The sequence below is a fragment of the Sorex fumeus genome, unplaced genomic scaffold, assembly GCF_029834395.1.
Source record: "Sorex fumeus unplaced genomic scaffold, SorFum_2.1 ptg000003l, whole genome shotgun sequence".
Lineage (NCBI taxonomy): Eukaryota > Metazoa > Chordata > Mammalia > Eulipotyphla > Soricidae > Sorex > Sorex fumeus.
This window is the reverse complement of record NW_026606060.1, coordinates 37,911,708-37,930,255: the sequence shown is the minus strand read 5'-3', so window position 1 is coordinate 37,930,255 and position 18,548 is coordinate 37,911,708. Positions and strand designations below refer to the sequence as shown.

Genomic DNA, 18,548 nt, shown 5'->3' with positions numbered 1-18,548 from the left:
GATAAAAACCTGCTTTCAACACCCAGTATAGCTATTCACTTCTGGTCAAAGAGGAGCACTTCTTAATGCATAGATTAGTGCCAGACTCCTGGATTTATGTAATGCATATCAGAATACAAGGCATATATTTCATCTTTCTCTAGAATTTTCTACTGAGTGAATGAAAGAAAAGAATGGAAATTTATCTTTACCTGTAATAAAAACTGGTTTCACAAACCATATCAGGCACACAGAGGCTAAAACAAATCCTGTGTTCTAGGGGAAATTTGTTTAATGTAATTTGATTTGTTTGCCTCTGAAAGATAAAAGAGAGAGAAAAGGAGCTTTTTACAAAATGTTTGGATCATTTGAATGCATTATTTCTCACAATTTTTTTGCTCATTTTTTGTGCAAAGAGTTCTTTGTTCTGTTTCTTTCAAAGCAGTTCAGCAACCAAAATAACTTGGATACATATCTAAAAAAATACTGCTCAATGTTAAAGAGGTAAGACTTTTACATTTACTGAATATCAGTTAATATTAGTGAAAAGTGAAGAGAGAATTCTAGTCATGTACCTCTTATTAGAATATTTGTGAACTATATAACTATAGCACCAACAATATACGTTATCTTATTTAATTAATTTGAATATTTTAGATAAGATATGTTACACCAACATTTTGATTTTGTTTCATAATGACATACTGACAAGTCTATCTCCTTTTACCACAATTTTGAGAACTTCATATACTATGTTACTTGGATTCTACTGCGTAGGTTGGATGATTATAAAGTAATTTGGGGTTTTTAAAGACTGAGAAGCATTTTTCAAGGTTAGCTTTTCCAAACAAAAATTGTGTGTTATAAATTCCACCTCCCACAGACCAGAATTCACAACCATTGGTCAGGGGCAAATACCACTGGCTCTGCATTCTCAGTCTCTTCGTGCCATTCCATCAAGTGGGAGCCAAAGGTAAGTTTTTACACTTGCTTTCTTCTTGGGCTAGAGGCTTCCATTTTTGCTATAATAACCTTTAAAAGTAATTCATCTTGCTTAAATATATCATAGTGAACTTTAAAGTCAATGGATTCCTTTTACTTTTTCAACTTTAATATTTATGTTATACTGGGAAATCAAAATTCTCTACTAGTTTTGGAATAACATACAGCAAAACAGTCGATCTTACTAGTCATGGCAGATGCCAATAAAATTAAAATAGTTTCCAATATATTCCTTAAGTCAACTTCCTTGACACAGATTGCATTCTTTTCCAGGACAGTCAGGCAATATTGGTTGATAATGATTAAAATATAAAAAAAGAAGAAATGGAGTCATTTAAGTTTTGAAATATGCTAAAGATAACATATAATATGAACTTATAATGATTTTTGAACTATGTATTTCAAAGTTTAAGTAGCAGATATTTTTAAATGGTGTTAAGTAGATAATGTATTCAAAGTTTCAACAATAGATATTAGTATAATTACTTTTAAAAATGAATATACATTTTAACTATTTTGAGAGATATTCAAATTTCTAAGTTTCACCATGTTATTGCTGATGTCTATAGGGGTTATGCCAAGTAAAAGCATATTATATGTATACATTTATAATCAAGTGTAAAACATGCTGTGAGAAAAATAATGAGTAAGGGCCCAATTTCTCTAAACAATGAAAGTCATCAAAAATGTACAAGGAAAATGTTGGGTTAGTAGTAGTCAATGTTTAGTGCTTCCCACTTGAATATGGAGCATGGTCACTGTAAGATTTGCAAATCACACTTCTATTAAGTAAGACTTTGTTAGTAAGAGTGTAGGACAGTTCCAAGTCTGCAGTCCAGTAAAGACCTCTGCAAAGGCAAGTAAATAAAGGCTTAGTTGATCTGGTGTGAATAAAAAATTTATTTGAAGAAAGCATAGGAAGGGATAAAATAAGCTCCTTGTGCTCCTTCTTATTCCCAGATGAATTCATGTCCTTCTGCCTAAACTTTTCATAAAGACTTTCTTTCAGGTAACTGATGTTCCGTTTTTATGCCAGTGCATTAGAATTTAAAAGTAATGATATTATGAATTCCCTTTTATTTGTGTATGGATATAAACACCACACATACTGTTTCTAAAATAAACCAAAGAAATATATTCAAAATACAAAATCTTTAAAATTAGACATGCTTGATAAAAAGTTTAGACATACTTCACTGCCATAAGTAAATGACTGACACATTTCTGATAGATCTAACTTAGATGTTTAAAATAAAACAGGAGAATCATTTTAGCCTAACGTACAATATACTCATAGGAATGCACATAAAATCAAATTAAGATCTTGATTAAATTTCAAAAATCATATTATCATAAGAAACTAGAATTGTACTCATTAAATAATTATGAAACAAAAGATTGCACTACTCCAAACAGTATGTGAATGTTCCTCTAGAGGAATATTGCCAAATAGTTCCTTTTAAATATAGATTTGCAGCAATTGTGAATTTAAACATTAGATATTTGTAAAAATTCAAATAAAATGTAGTACAAAAGCAAATGGATTTTCTTTTAAGTACAGTTTATTTAAGAACATTCTAAACCACTATTGCATAAAATATTGAATCATTTTTATGTATTAATTTTCCATGAATAAGTAAATATAAAACAAAACTATATGATTTTATTCAAAAAAGACCTCTAACTAAACATATGAAACTGAGTCCTAATTGTATTACTAATTAATTTTCCATCTATAAAATGGTGTGTCAGTTTTAACTTTCGCCATTATAATCATGATAATATTCTTGCATCCCTGATTTGATAAAAAAAAAGTCTTAGTACTAAGAAAAAAAATAACCTTAGATAACAAAAAGACATTGTGTGTATGTTTATGCAATCTCTCTCTATCTTTTAAAAATAATTCTCTATAAAAATAAAACTGATTTCACTGTAAATGCAGCATATGCTATAAAGCATGGATGTTTATGAATTGGGGAGTTATATCCGTGGTCTTCAGAAGTCATAGAAATGTATGTACAATGTTTATAAACTATTCATTAAAGGAAAGCTACCAGCTAGCGTTCCTCAGGGCTAACATTGATGAATCATTTTCTATTTAGTGCAAGCTACTCACAAGTCATTATCAATTAAATATTTATTAGTTTTAATATTTTGTGATTAGGAACGCTTGAAAATGTTAGCAAGACTCATTCTGGGACTTGTCATCCTTGATGCTGCTGTCACGGCTCCAACGCTGGAGCCCATCAACTATGACTCAGAAGCCTACGACGCCACCATGGAAGACATGGATAATTTATACAATTATAGAAACATACCTATTTACCAAACTGAGGTAATTCATCTCCCTTGCAACTTTAAAAAAATTAGAAATGAAATGTTAAGGTTTGTGCTCTTCAAAAAGGACTCTATTTATTTATAAGTAGAGATAATCTGCCAGTCATTTCATAATATCCTCTTCTCCAAAATGTGTTTGGATTTTTAAAGGTTAACAGTGGGGAGTTCTTTTGACTCTTACAGTTTTGCAGAATTTTCTTTATTTGTCTTTTCCAAATTGGAAAAGAAAAATGAGTTTCTATCAAGTTAGAAAAGAAAAAACATAAAGGAAAGCAATCAACAAAAAGATGAGCTAATGTAATCTACATGACAACAAAGTTTGTTGGAAAAGGAAAAGTCTTGATTAAAGTAAATTAGAAGAAGATAGGGAAATTAAAAAGGAAGCTGAGAATGGGGGCAAGAGAGGACAAGGTGAACAGAAGAATGAAGGTGAGTGCCTTGCACCAAGTGAACACTGGTTTGATCCCTGGCACCACAGGGTAGGGTTCCCTCAGCACTGCCAGGTTCAGACAGGGAGGCCTCAAACACCACCTGTCTGGGTAATCTAGGGAATCCCCCTCACCCACACAGACAGCACATGTTCATATCCTCTGATTCACACAGTCTCCTAAGCACAGAGAGGGGTGGAGGTAGAAAGAGAGAGAGAGAGAAAGAGAGAGAGAAGAGAGAGAGAGAAAGAGAGAGAGAGAGAGAGAGGAAAATGAAACAAAAAGCAAAAAAAAATTAGACTTCTACTCTATTCCAACAACAACTAAAATGTGTTTTCCTGGATGACTGATTATCTTTCAGCTAATGTAGGCCTTGGCAAGGTTACAACTCATTACATAAATCTGATATGACATTTTCTAATTAAATGCCAGGGCTTTTGAATAACTAAAGGATACAGACTAATTTTCTGACTCAGAAAACAAACAGGCCTCAAAATGCTGGAGTATAATTTATGTACAATATCGTCTCCCCACCCCCGCCCCACCCCACAGTTTAAAATAAACAACCCTAAGTATAAATAAAACAAAAGGGAAATTACATCTCCTTTACATGTTTGGAGTAATCTTTTCAATATAAATCTTCATAGAATAACTACTTTTGATAAATAGGAAAGTAAAACATGTAGAAAAAAGCATATGTTTAAATGTTATGTAGCATATTATCTTTTATCTGATATAAGCTAACTCCAAGAGATTTACATACTCTACAATAAAGTCCTCCTATCAATCATCAAATGTGTGGAATATTAGCCTACAAGTCCTAATCCATAATTTATCAAATATCTGGAGATATTCTCAAGTAATTCTTTAATACTAACCTGAGTCTTTGAAAATGGAGGACTTCATAGAACCACTAATAAATCTTTGTGTTTAACAGAAATATGTATTATCCAAGACTTAACAGTATTTTTTTTTTAAAACACCATGAGGTACAGTTGTAGACTTACAAATTTTTGTGCTTGGGTTTCGATTATACAATGATCAAATACCCATACCTCCACCAGTGCCCATTTTCCACCACCATGGATCCCAGTATCCCCCTTACCCCCTTCCCCCCATCGCACCCTGCATCTGTGGCAAGGTTTTCTCCTTTGTTTTCTCTCTCCTTTTGGGTGTTGTGGTCTGCAAAAGAGGCATTGAGTGGCAATCATGTTCAGTCCATAGTCTACTTTCAACATGTATCTCCCATCCTGGGAGGATCCTCCAAACACCCTTTATTTGATGCTCCCTTCTCTATCTGGGCTTCCCTTTTCCCTAGAATGCCTGGCTGACCTCTAAACCATGGAGTAATCCTCCTGGTACTGATTTTGGCTATTCTTGGGTATTAATCCCCTATTTTGTTACTTTATGTCCCCCAGATGAATGCAATCTTTCTATGTCTATCCTTCTCTTTCTGACTCATTTCGTTTAGCATAATACTTTCCATGTAGTACCACTTGTATGTAAATTTCATGACTTTATCTTTTCTAACAGCAACATAGTACTCCATTGTGTAGATGTACCAAAGTTTCTTTAACCGGTCATCTGTTCTTGGGCACTCAGGTTTTTTTCCAGATTCTGGCTATTGTAAAGAGTGTTGCAATGAACAAACAAGTGTAGATGTCACTTCGACTATACTTTTTTGCCTTTCTGGGATATATTCCCAGGAGTGGTATTGCTGAGCCAAATGGGAACTCAATTTCTAATTTTTTGAGAATCGTCCATACTGTTTTCCAAAAAGGCTGAACCAGTTGGCATTCCCACCAGCAGTGAAGGAGTGTCCCTTTCTCGCCACATCTGCGCCAGCATTGGTTGCTTTTGTTCTTTTGAATGTGGGCCAGTCTCTGAGGTGTGAGATGGTATCTCATTGTGGTTTTGATCTGCATCTCCCTGATGGTTAATGATGTAGAGCATTTTCTCATGTGCTTTTTTGCCATTTGGATTTCTTCTTTGAGAAAGTTTCTGTTCATTTCATTGCCCCATTTTTTGATGGGGTTGGATGGATTTAACAGTATTTAATGATGGTCATCTTCATAACATCTGTTTTAAGGTACTATATTGACAATCACATGTATATGAATTGTAATTAAAAACTCAGTTAAAATATGAAATATGTCATCAATATTTATAAGATTTCCCAAAATCAAAAACTAGTCAACAAAGACTAGTGTATAATTTTATGAGATACATGCAATAAAATCAATCGTTATGGTTTGTGAATAAATTCTAGGATATAAATGAAGAAATTCATAGAATGAATTTAGTAAATACATTATTGAAAATTTAGCCTATGATGGTTCCTGGTATAAATTTGCCTCATATTTATAATATGAGTTAAGGTCAGTGGCTCCATATTTTATTGATCCCACACATTTTCTAAGTGAACTTTGGCAGGAGACAAATAAATGTACAACAAATAAGAAACTAGAAGAATAAGTGAAAATATATAGTTCAGTTTGTTTGGTTTGGATTTTTGAGCATGAGTCTATCTCTGTGCTGAGAAACCACTCCTGGAAAGGCTCAGATGTGATACCAGATATGGAAGCAGCTGGAATCTGTATCCACAGTACTATCTCTCCATTCCCATTTACTTCAGATTTTTTTTTAATTCTAAAAGCCAATAGTATAGTTCTGTTTTTTTGTTTTGTTTTGTTTTGGCTTTTTGGGTGACACTCGGCAATCCTCAAGGGTTATTCCTGGCTCTACACTCAGGAATTACTACTGGTGTTGCTCTGAGCACCATATGAGATGCTGAGGATCGAACCCAGTTTAGCTGCGTGCAAGGCAAATGCCCTACCAGCTGTGCCACCACTCCTAGTTCTGTCTGATTTAACCCAGAATGTATTTCATTAGTAGGGAGGAAATAATATATCATAAAACTAATAATATGGAAAACCAGTGCTTCTAAATTACATGGGTCTGGAGTGATAGTTTGATTGAGCCGGGTTCGATTCCTTCGCCCCTCTCAGAGAGCCTAGCAAGCTACCAAGAGTATCTCGCCTGCATGGCAAAGCCTGGAAAGCTCCCCGTGAAGTATTCGATATGCCAAACACAGTAACAACAAGTCTTACAATGGAGATGTTACTGGGTCCACTCCAGCAAATCAATGAATAACGGAAGGACAGCGCTTAAGTGCTAAATTACATGCCAAGGTCTCTGGGCTGGGTGCTTGCCTTGCATCTGGATGACCTGGATTCTATACTTAGCACCCCTTAAGGTCCCCCAAGCCCCAACCACATGCTGAGCACCCATCAAATTTCATAAATATTACTTTAAAAAGTAAAACAAAAGACAATTCTAAGACTGATTTAGCCTTTTGTGTATGTGCTTGGCAAAATTCTGTGAAGTTTCGTCTCTAGTATACCCATATCTTAACATAATAAATATATTGAAGCATCAGTTGTGTAATTTGTAGACTATGCTACATTATATAAGAAATATTATTTTAGTTGCTCTCACCTGAACTTATGAGTTCTTTATGTCAGGGTCTATAGATCAGGAACAAATCTGAAGGTTGGTGAGAATTAATGTTAGTTAAATATAGAAATGAATGCAGGAAACCTGAAGAAGTTGAGATTTGTCGATAAGCACCTCAGGACCTCATTCTTATAGACAGAGGAATCTGAGGCTCATGTAAATTTGCATGCCTAACCACTGTCCTCATATTTATTTTTTGATAACCTGAGCAGAGAACGCACATTATATCTGGATCACAAAAACTGTGAGTCAGAAACTTAATGTCCTGGGGTGGGAGAGACACTACAGTGGATAAGGTACTCGCCTTGCATGCGGCCATCCCAGATTTCATCCCTAGCAGTTAAAATGGTCCCCCATCCCCTCCAGGAGAGACCTCCAAGCATAGAGCCAAGATTAGCCCAGAGCACAGCTGGATGTGAGGGAAAAAATAAACAGTATAGCTTTCAATTACTGAATTTATCTTCCCATTCTATGTATAATGGAAATAAAATATTGTTAAATTTTATGACACCTAATTTGAAATACACTGCTGCAAGATTTTCATTTGTGAGTCCATTGATTAACCAAGTCATTGAAACATACAACCTCTGGTTTCCAGTGTTAAAATATCAATAGAACCTTATTAATTTCTACTGGTGGTAATATATTTAGTATGTCTTTAGCAGTTGGAAAAGACTCATGGAAGTGTTCCTGTTTAAAAAATGTATTCAGTAAAGATCTCCATAAAGAGCAGATGTTAGGAGATCACTTTTACCATTATATTTTACCATTGGGCTGGAGCAATAGCACAGCGGGTAGGGTGTTTGCCTTGCATGCAGTCGACCTGGCTGACCGGAGTTTGATTCCTCTATCCCTCTCAGAGAGCCTGGCAAGCTACCGAGAGTATCTCGCCCATATGGCAAAGCCTGGCAAGCTACCCGTGACGTATTCAATATGCCAAACACAGTAACAACAAAGTCTCACAATGGGAATGTTATTGGCCTGCTCGAGCAAATGGATGAAAAACGGGAGGACAGTGCAGTGTTACTTTTACCATAGTTTTCTATATTACCTAGGAAATATTTTTTGTTGTTATAACAAAATAATTGATGCTTTTTAACTTAAGATTTTATTTTAACTATATGAATAGTAATTGGTTATAAGTATTACTCCAAAATGTAAATTACTTGCTTCCCCATGAATAATATCTAAACCTGAAAACATCTATCATTCTTCTGGTACTACTCTGGGCATATTATTTCTTATATCAAATCCTTACAAGAAAGCTACAAAGTACTATTATTTTTACCATTTGAATTTCTGTAGCACTGTCCTCCCATTCATCGATTTGCTGGAGTGGGCCCAGTAACATCTCCATTGTGAGACTTGTTGTTACTGTATTTGTCATATCGAATACGTCATGGGGAGCTTGCCAGGCTTTGCCATGCGGGCAAGATACTCTTGGTAGCTTGCCGGGCTCTCTGAGAGGGGAGGAGTAATCGAATCCGGCTCCGCTGGACCAGCCACGTGCAAGACCCTGCCGCTGTGCTATCACTCCAGCACAATTTGAATCGATGAGAATATTAAGTTATTGGTTAACAACTAAGATTGGATGGATATCTTAGTGGCATATATAATGATATATTATAATAATGTTATATTCTCTTTAGAAAATAGTTCCCAAGTTAATAAAAAGTTGTATTACCCTTCTTCTATTTTCTAATATTTTCCAAATGATCCTTTTAATTTGATAGGGGACCTAGTTAGACTGAATATTAAAAGCTCCAAGACTTCTAAAAGAAAAAAATAAAGCATTCTTACATGAATAATATGATCTAAAAGTCACCTTATAGACAATTATTATTAAACTTATAGACAATTGTTATTAAAATTCTATATAAGAAAGAATGGCTTAAGACTGAAAATTTCAAATTATAATTGTTGATAAGCTTTCTTCACATTATCTCACATATTTGTTATATCTAGGATAAGGAAAAATAATCTTCTGTTTGCCTTAAATGTTTTATCATGAATATAAAATCATTTAAATTTTAGTATTCCTAGGATGGCTCAAGTTGAAATTGTATTTTTGACCAAGATAAGGTTCTTTATTTTTTAATTTTAAGACTGTAGTCTGAATTTTAATTTGCTCAGGCCTAAACCTGTTTACCCACCACCGTGAATAAATGTTTTTTTCTAGAGAAAAACTAAATGACTATGTTAATATTTATAGAGACTGCCAGAAGTTAAGAACTTCTATTCCTTCAGTAAAAAATGTTTGGCTCCATTCAGATAGTGACGTTTACCCTACATATACTACTTTAGTCTATATAATTTTACTTAAGTACAATGTGCTGTTTCTGCATCTTCACAAATATAGCGGATTTGATACTCTGTGATTCTATGGAACACTTGATTAGATTTACTGTTGGATGCTGCGAGGGAATTCATACTGATAGACAACACACAATGGTTTTCATGAGGTTATAAAAAATCAAATTCTCAGGCTCCAGTGCCAGAATGGGTTATAAATTTAAAAAAGAAATTCATATATTTTATAAACTCTGCATCTTCAAACAATGTTCTCCATTTTGCTCAGAAATTTGGAGACGCAAACATGCCTCATTCTTTGGTATTAGTTTCCTATCTTAATTTCCCGTCATCCTAATCTCACCAGTAGATATTCTCCCAAAACAGTCTCACATACTATCTTATCTGAAATTAGATAGCATGTGTGTTTATATGAAAATAGCACCAATAACTAACCACAGAATACTGTAATAATTAACTAATAGAAATTCCTGAATAAGGGCTACTTTTCAAATCATTGCTCTCCATTAATTTTGGAAATTAGGCAACTTTTTCCTCTTCCATGGAACATTTCAGCTATATTCTTAAAAATCTTTCTCTAAATAAAATTCTCATTAAATTAAATAAGTTCAATTGCAAAATTATACTTAGATGAAAAAAGGTCTAATATTCACCAAAGGAGTAAGAATGAAATGTATTAAAAATGTGAAACTGGGAGAAAATCATGATGGTGTTTGTGTTGAGGATAAATTAAGCCTATATGTTTTCTATTATAATATAATTATAAAAATATAAGTTAAGAAAATGTATTACTACACCATAATTGCTTAAATAGAATAAAATTTTAATTATAATTTTGACTACTTTTTGACTTATATATCCATGTTAGTTAAAGAAATAAGAAGAAAATGTAAAATTAGATTTTATATTAAATTAATTGGTAAGGAATTTTATTAATGCTGAAGGATAACTTGTTTCAAACTATAAATTTTCTGTACAAAAATTATTAAGTTGGGACTACTAATGGTATCTATAGTCCTGGAGAAGCGTTTGCCTTGCAGGTGGCCAGCCCAGGTTTGATCCCCAGGACACAATATGGTCCCTTGAGCCCCATCAGTAATGACTAGCTAGAACTTACTCCTGATTGCAGAACCAGAAATAAGCCCTGAGAATAAAAGGAAAAAAATAAAGTTAATTATAATACTATTCATTTTATCCTACAAAGATATGTGGAATATTATTTTTATACACTTGAATTATGCTTCACTGTCAAATTTATACTTTTTTGGGGGGGAGGGTTATTGTTGCACTACATTTAGGAATGCTCAAGGCTTACTCCTGACTCTGTACACAGTAATATTTTCTGGCTAGTTGAGGGACCATGTGGGAAATAGGGGAATGAACGAGGTGCAAGACAGTGCCCTACTGGCTAAACTGTCTTTAGTCTGGATACAACAAATTTTCAAAATTAAAAATATGATTTAGATACAAAAAATTTGGAGGGTAAGTAAATAGTTTTACTTCAGTAAATCTGCTGACTGGAGAGATAGTGCAGTGGGTAGGACCGTGGCCTTGCATCCAACCAACCTAAGTTTAAGCCCCAGCATTCCATTGGTCCCCAGTCCCACCAGAATTTATCCTTGATTTAAGAGCCAAGCATAAGCTATAAGCAAAGCAGGATGTCACCCAAACACAAAGAAGAAAGATGAAGGAAGAAGGAGGAGGAAGAGAAGGAGGAAGAGGAGAAGGAAGAGAAGAGGAAGAGGAGGAGGAAGTGGCAAAAGAGGAGGAGGAGGAGGAGGAGGAGGAAGAGGAGGAGGAGGAGGAGGAAGAAGAAGAAGAAGAAGAAGAAGAAGAAGAAGAAGAAGAAGAAGAAGAAGAAGAAGAAGAAGAAGAAGAAGAAGAAGAAGAAGAAGAAGAAGAAGAAGAAGAAAAAGAAGAAGGTGGTGGAGGTGGAGGTGGTGATGGTGGTCGTGGTGGTGGTGGTGGTGGTGGTGGTGGTGGTGGTGGAGTAGGAAGAGGAGGAGGAGGAGAACTGAGGAGGAGAAGGAAATTCAGTTAATCTTATTTTCAGGATATAGGGGATTTTTTTATCCTCTTCATCTTTTCTCTTCACTAAAGATGCTCAAACACAAAAGGAAAAGTAACACAAAATAATTGTGTTTGGTCATTAGGAAAAAGTAAAAATTCTGAGATTTTTTTGTCTCAGAATGATTTGTCTGAATTTTAATTATAATGAAGCCAAAACCAGAAGTGAAATATCACAAATATTTCTAGAAATAAAATATTATTCAATTGCCATTGTTGCTATTAATAATAAAATAACAACCAAGGATCAGCATTTTGTCCAAGGTTATTCAGCTCAGATGTTTCAGTGTCAAATTTAAATTCGATTCTGTTAATGCCAAACCAGAAAGTCTTTGGCACTAAAAGCCTGCATTAATTTTCTACTGTTCCTCTTTAATCTTTATTTCTTTTAACCATGTCCAGTTTTGAGTTTTCATTCCTCTGAAATTCAGTAATTTGATTATTAGGAATGAAAGGAGCAAGAATTTCCAAGTGATTATAGTTTTCACAATAACTCAGCATCTATCATAGATGTCAAATTATTTAAGGGAGCAAAGGTAAGATGATCCTCTGTACTGAAATCTGTTTTGTCAGAAATAGGAGGACTGAGCAATTTTTGCCAAATATATTTCTTTCTCATCCATTTTCAAGATAAAATAGAAAAGATACAGCTTCCATTGCCAGCGTTCATGGTCACATTCTTTTATATAATTAATACGGGTCTCTTAAATCAATTGGAATACCAGACTCATGTTAAAAGCACAATTCCACTGCAACTAAAATATCTTCAAGTCAGTATATGAAACTCAGGAGTGCTGTTTTTAGTAACTTTGTTGAAGAGTTCATGGTCCTTTTACACCTTTGGAAAGCAAAGGTAAATGTACAGTTCTGTCCTCTTGAAAAAAAAAAACCTTACCTTATGAGCTTTACATTAATTTCTTAATTTCTTAATTAATGTGCCTACTGCACAGCGGTAGGGCGTTCGCCTTACAAGCGGCCAACATGGCCGACCCGAGTTCGATTCCTCCGCCCCTCTCGGAGAGCCCAGCAAGCTACCGAGAGTATTCGATATGCCAGACACAGTAACAACAAAGTCTCCAATGGAGACGTTACTGGGCCCGCTCGAGCAAATAGACGATCAACGGGAGGGCCTTTACCTTTACCTTTACCTTTACCTTTACCTTTACCTTTACCTTTACCTTTACCTTTACCTTATGCTAGAGTAAAAATCCAAAGTGCACTCTAGATTTAAAATACTTAAGAAAATGTGAAAATGTGATGAGACTAGTAATTTGAATGTTATTTGTTTTTTTTAAAAAATGAGCTTTGAGGTTAGGATTTGACTGTCACAGTGGGAGTTCTCCAATTAGCAAATAAAGAGGTGAAGGTCCAAAAAACATTATAGGAGATAGGCCACTTTCTTGACTCATATGCATCCTACCCTACTAGATTCTCAGCTCCAAATATCATTCCTTGGGCACTTCCAGGCATCTTTCCTGAACATAGAACCAGGAGTAGCTCTTGAGAACCACTGGTTATGACCCTTTCAAATCCTAAATAAGTTAATTAGAATATTTGCCCTCCAAACTGACTTATCATATACTCTTAAATCACTAATATACACAAAAACAACAGTAGGGGAAATCTTTGATTTTATGATTGCACCTTGCTTCAACCTTGGGATTGTCATGTTGCTGTGTGGAGTAACATGGAATATGGAACCAACATACTTCCTATGTGCAAGTCCCCACTATATCACCCACTACATGGTTCTGGGTAGTTATCTCTCCCTTCTGAGTGCCAGTCAATGTCAAATTTATAAGAGGACTTGTAATGATCAATTCAACTGTTAGCCATTTATTTTAGAGTTTGGTGCATGGCAGAGATTCAAATACTGTTAGTAGCTTTTCCACCCAATCACTCATTCACTCAATAGCCACTAAAGATTAAGAACTGGTGATCAAAGTTGTCCTCACGTAGCTGGAATGAAAACTAACATCACTGGGTTTACTCTAGATCCATTAGTAGCCTTTTTCTGAGAACCAGGAATAAGAACTGCTAGGTTAGAGGTATGCCAAGTACCTTCATAACCCTCTGCACGTTCCAGTATAGGTAATGTAGAAACACAGTTTGACACACTTCAGAAAGTAAAAATAGATACACATAAATATTTATATTTATATATTTAGAGATGGGGTTTTTCTTTAGCACAGACAAAAATATTCATGATAAAATTATGTTTCCCCCAGGGACCAGAGAGATAGTACATGTAGTAGGGTGTTTGCCTTGCATGCAGCCAACCCAGGCTCAGTCCCCGGTATCATCCATATAGTTCCTGAACATTGCCAGGGTAGTTCTTAAGTGCAGAGTCAGAGCCAAGAGTAACCCCTAAGCAACCACAGCCTCAAAATAAAAGAAATCTGTCATCAGTCACAGTTCAGAAAGCAAATCTAAGATATCAAGTATTTTATTTGTATGTATCCATCACATTTTTTTCTTGAAGAACACTTAAAATGTCTTACATAAATGCAAGTTATACTCTGTACAGAAATAGAAAAATACAAACTATAGTTAGAAATATCATTATCTTACAAATCTATAGTTAGAAATTAGAAAAATACAAATCTATAGTTAGAAGTATCATTATCTTACATAATACTACTTACTCAAAATAATTTATTTAGAGTACAATATATTATAGTCTCCACAACATAATTTGTTGTATTTTGTATTACTCTTCTTATGCTATAGTGCGCAGGAAAAATAAGATCTAGTTGTGTAATTTGAAGTCAATACCTCAAAACTCATACTTTTCCATATCATATAAACACACACTATTATATCATATAAACAATACTATTTTTTCTAAACATTAAGTAGAATTCTGCAAGTGCTCCTCCTATTTGAGACTGAAATACACAATCGGTGAAAAGAAATGGAACACAGAGTAAGAAACATGCCTCTTATTACTGAGGAAGACAAAATTTAATTTATCTCAAAATTTAATTTAAAGTTCTCTCTGTATATGAAATTAAAGTTTCTCTCTTGGGACTGGAGGAATAGTACCACAGGCAGGGGCTTGTTTTGCAATGGCTGACTCAGGTTTGGTCCCTGGCACCTCGTGTGTTTCCCCAGCATGGCCAGGAATGTTTCCTTAAAGCAGAGTCATGAGTAATCCCTAAGCATATTTGGGTGAACCTCTCAAACTTCCTCCAAATTACTTTTAATTATATGTTCTGCCTGAATTGTATCAAGCCTCATTATCCAATCATAATGAGATGAGACAATCAAATTTTAAGTCTATAGTGAAATTAATGTAAAGCAAATATATTCCACTCATACAATTAAAGACATGTAATAAAGATGATGCAGATTCATATACATTTTCCTACCTATATGAAGTATTGGAGGAAAAAAAGGCAAAATATAATTTTAAGTCACCATGATTTATAATTTTACAGAATTGACAATGGTAGACTTTCATGAATATAATATTCCTACACTACATCCCCAGGACAGTGTCTATTTCCTTCCACCATTGTTTTAGGGTCTCCCTGCCCCCTCCCACATTCAAACCTCACTCCAGACCCCATACATCTCCACCTGCTATTGCCATACTAATTTCTGTCAGTTCTGTAGACCAATTCTTAGATTCTATTGCTTTTGACCTTCTATTATTTTCTCACTATACTTCTTTATACACATTAAAAAAAATGTCCGTTACAAGTCAAGTCTGTTTGTTTGTTTTTAATCTAAAGTTATAACACTACAAAATCTCAATTTTTTGTCTTGTAAGTTAAAAATCCAAATTATAGGTAACCCCAAATTTTCCTTTCTCAGTTCCTTTAACTTCATGTCAACTAGATAGATTCTTAGGGTTTGGATTAAATACGACTCTTAGAGACAAGTAAAATATTTCAGATAAAGAAATGGTTCATTGCTTCAGAGAGATATAGTTACTAGTTCTTTATCAAGTTTTCCTGACTTAAACAATCTTAAAAGAAACAGTTTAAGTGAATGTTCATTGCATGTGAATGATTGTTACAACTTTTATCACAACCTTAATATTTGTCAAATTTTAATAACAAGCCAATCCTGAGTCTTTAAAATAATTATTTTAAGAATAAGTATATTATTCAAACAAGTGCATGGTGGTTTCAGAGAACCAAGAGAGATGAGCCCATGGTTTGGAGAAATCTACCACTGGGGATTTAATACTCTAGATTTTGTTTCATCTTATCTTCCATAGTGACAGAAGATCATTGATTTATAAATGTGTTAAAAGTAATGTTCAAAAATATTAGAGTTCTTCATATGTTATTAGATGATCCTATGTTGGAAAAATTCTCCCATCATACTAATTTCTATAGTTTGACTTGGCCTGTTATTGTTCTGCTAGCCCTATTTTCACAATTTCAAAATTTACTAGATCTCTTATGGTGCTGTAAATATCTTTATTTTAGAACAGCTCTACTAAACTCTGTCTTGAGATTGCTAGACACAGAAAGGCTTACCTTATACTTGTTAAGGTGCAGGCATACTGACATTAAAGGAATTCAAGTATTCTTTCATCATCATGCCATCTTTAACCAGGTTGCATGATTTCTGGCTCATGTCAAATCAATATAATGCAGATATGTGTTCCCTAAAAGACCATCAAAATGACATTGTGAAAATTCTGCTAATATTTACCAAAGGCTTTAAAAAGATATGTGTTATCTATATTAATGTAAATCTCCCCTCCCTCTCCCGTCCTCCCTCCTTCCCTCCCTCTGCCGCTCCCTTCCCTCCCTCTCTTCCCTTCTCCCTCCTACTCTTTCTCTCTTTATTTTTCCTTCCTTAATTTCTTTCTTCCTTGCTTGCTTGTTTACTTTCATTTTGGCCTCACACCCTTTGCTGTTCAGGATTACTCCTGGCTGTATATTCAGAGATCGCTCCCAATGATGCTCAGTGGACCATTTGTGAGTGCCCAGGTCAAACTGGGGTCTGCTACATGCCAGGGAAAGGCTTTACTTCTGTGCTATCTCTCTTGCCCTACATCTTCCATTTTTTAATATTAGGATATAGAAAATACATATAATATATATTGGGATTGGATCAAGTTTCTTTGTAAAATATATTATCTTTTGAGCTATAATATAGAAAGTTCCTTAAAAATATATATCTAAAGTTCTTGAAGAGTTAGTATGAAAAAAATCAGACTCAGGACATTATAAACTTCTTTCACTATATTTAGTCTGTGGCATATTCAAAGGTAATGAGATTAGAGGATTTGTACATTGTGGTTCTGAGAGCAAAACAAAAATCAGTTACTGAAACACTATCAAATTCATTTCAGTGACACTTAGTAGGCTTCTAATCACAAAAATATTTTTCACATAAATGACTTCGAAATTATAGTATTTGACAAATTTAAAATTTTTGAACCCTTGGAAAACAAATGTTCTTTTGACTGATAGTATTACAGAGCTGATTTATCTAAAGTTCTTTTTACTGGTGTTATAAATATTGACAATCCCAAGTGGCACTACTTGAAAATAATATATTGACAGCAATAAGAGGTTGACATTCTTGTTAACACATTTTTTAAAACTGCCTAAAGTAGTTTTAATCCTAGGAAATAAATTAAGGCTTTCAAATATGTAGAATTGTGCAAAGTTTGGACCCTGATATGGGATAATATAAAAATATATACAATAATCATTATCTTCCTGGGAAGTTTTATATATGTGCAGTTTTTCTTATTCAAAATTTCTATAATTACCCTGTGATCATAATGACATTTTATCTTCATCAGTGAACAGTAGTTTTATTGCAGAGAAGTTATAACTAAATAGCATAAGTTATGATACTCTGTGCTTCAATAAAGTCTATATTAGAAAGAACAGTGTGCTGTGTCTTAGGATAAAAAAAGACTAAAACTTTTTAAAACGCTAAAGTATTTCAACATTAAAAGTAAAGTTTTAAAGGTTTCAAATCACTTGGTTTTCTGTTCAGTGCCTTTGTTTTAAATTATTGTGATTGACTCTGTCTCCCTACCACTATCCTCAGGAGACTACTGATTTCAGCTCAGCCTACATTATTTTTCCCCCCTCTGGCATCCTTACTTGGGGAACAGGGCAGAAAGGAGAAAGGGAACATGAACTGACTTTGCAATTAGATAATGTTTTTAAAGCCTTTTCTAAAGTTCCCTAACAATATTATTTGAAAACATTCAATTAGAAGTAGATGATACGGCTAGTGAAAACTAAGATAACAAAAACCACTGAGTTCCAAGGGCCTATGAGGATGATGGTGAATTGGAGTCCTGAATAAATTGGGATAACATTTAATTGAAACATCTTTCTGGCAGCAGAAACTGGAATGTGACCATTTTCTGACATAAGAAAAGGGAATAAGAAAATAAACATCTGAACAGGAATAAAAACAGCCAAGGTTTCAGAAGAAAAACAGATTAGAAAGAGACAATTAAACAAAATCTTCAAATCATCAGCTTTTTTCTTTGGTACAAAAGTTTCCATTTAAATATGACATTGACCAAACATCTTTATTACATAGAATTATAAATGTACAAAGAATTACCACTTAGAATACATTAAAATAATAAATCATTTGAAGTTCTTATAGGTGTGAGTAACATTAAAAATGTTAAAATTATTGTTATTTTGGGGCTGGAGTGATAGCACAGTGGGTAAGGCGTTTGCCTTGCAAGTGGCCAATATGGCCAACCCAAGTTCGATTCCTCTGCCTCTCTCGGAGAGCCCGGCAAGCTACCGAGAGCATCTCGCCCACGCAACAAAGCCTAGCAAGCTCCCCGCGATGCATTCAATATGCCAAACACAGTAACAACAAGTCTTACGATGAAGATGTTACTGGGCCCACTCAAGCAAATCGATGAGTAACAAGAGGACCATGACCATGATTGTTATT

At 34.4% G+C, this 18,548-nt stretch overlaps 1 protein-coding gene across 1 annotated transcript in view; it reads left to right on the top strand.

Annotated features, from left to right (window-relative positions):
- Positions 1 to 854: 854 nt before the first annotated feature.
- Positions 855 to 18,548, top strand: part of EPYC (epiphycan) — a 42,995-nt gene continuing 25,301 nt past the window's right edge. Inside the window, exons 1-2 of the mRNA XM_056117882.1 lie at positions 855 to 952; positions 3,146 to 3,316. Of these exons, the coding sequence (XP_055973857.1) occupies positions 3,158 to 3,316 (159 nt within the window). The 5' untranslated portion in view covers positions 855 to 952; positions 3,146 to 3,157. The remainder of the gene's footprint in view (positions 953 to 3,145; positions 3,317 to 18,548) is intronic.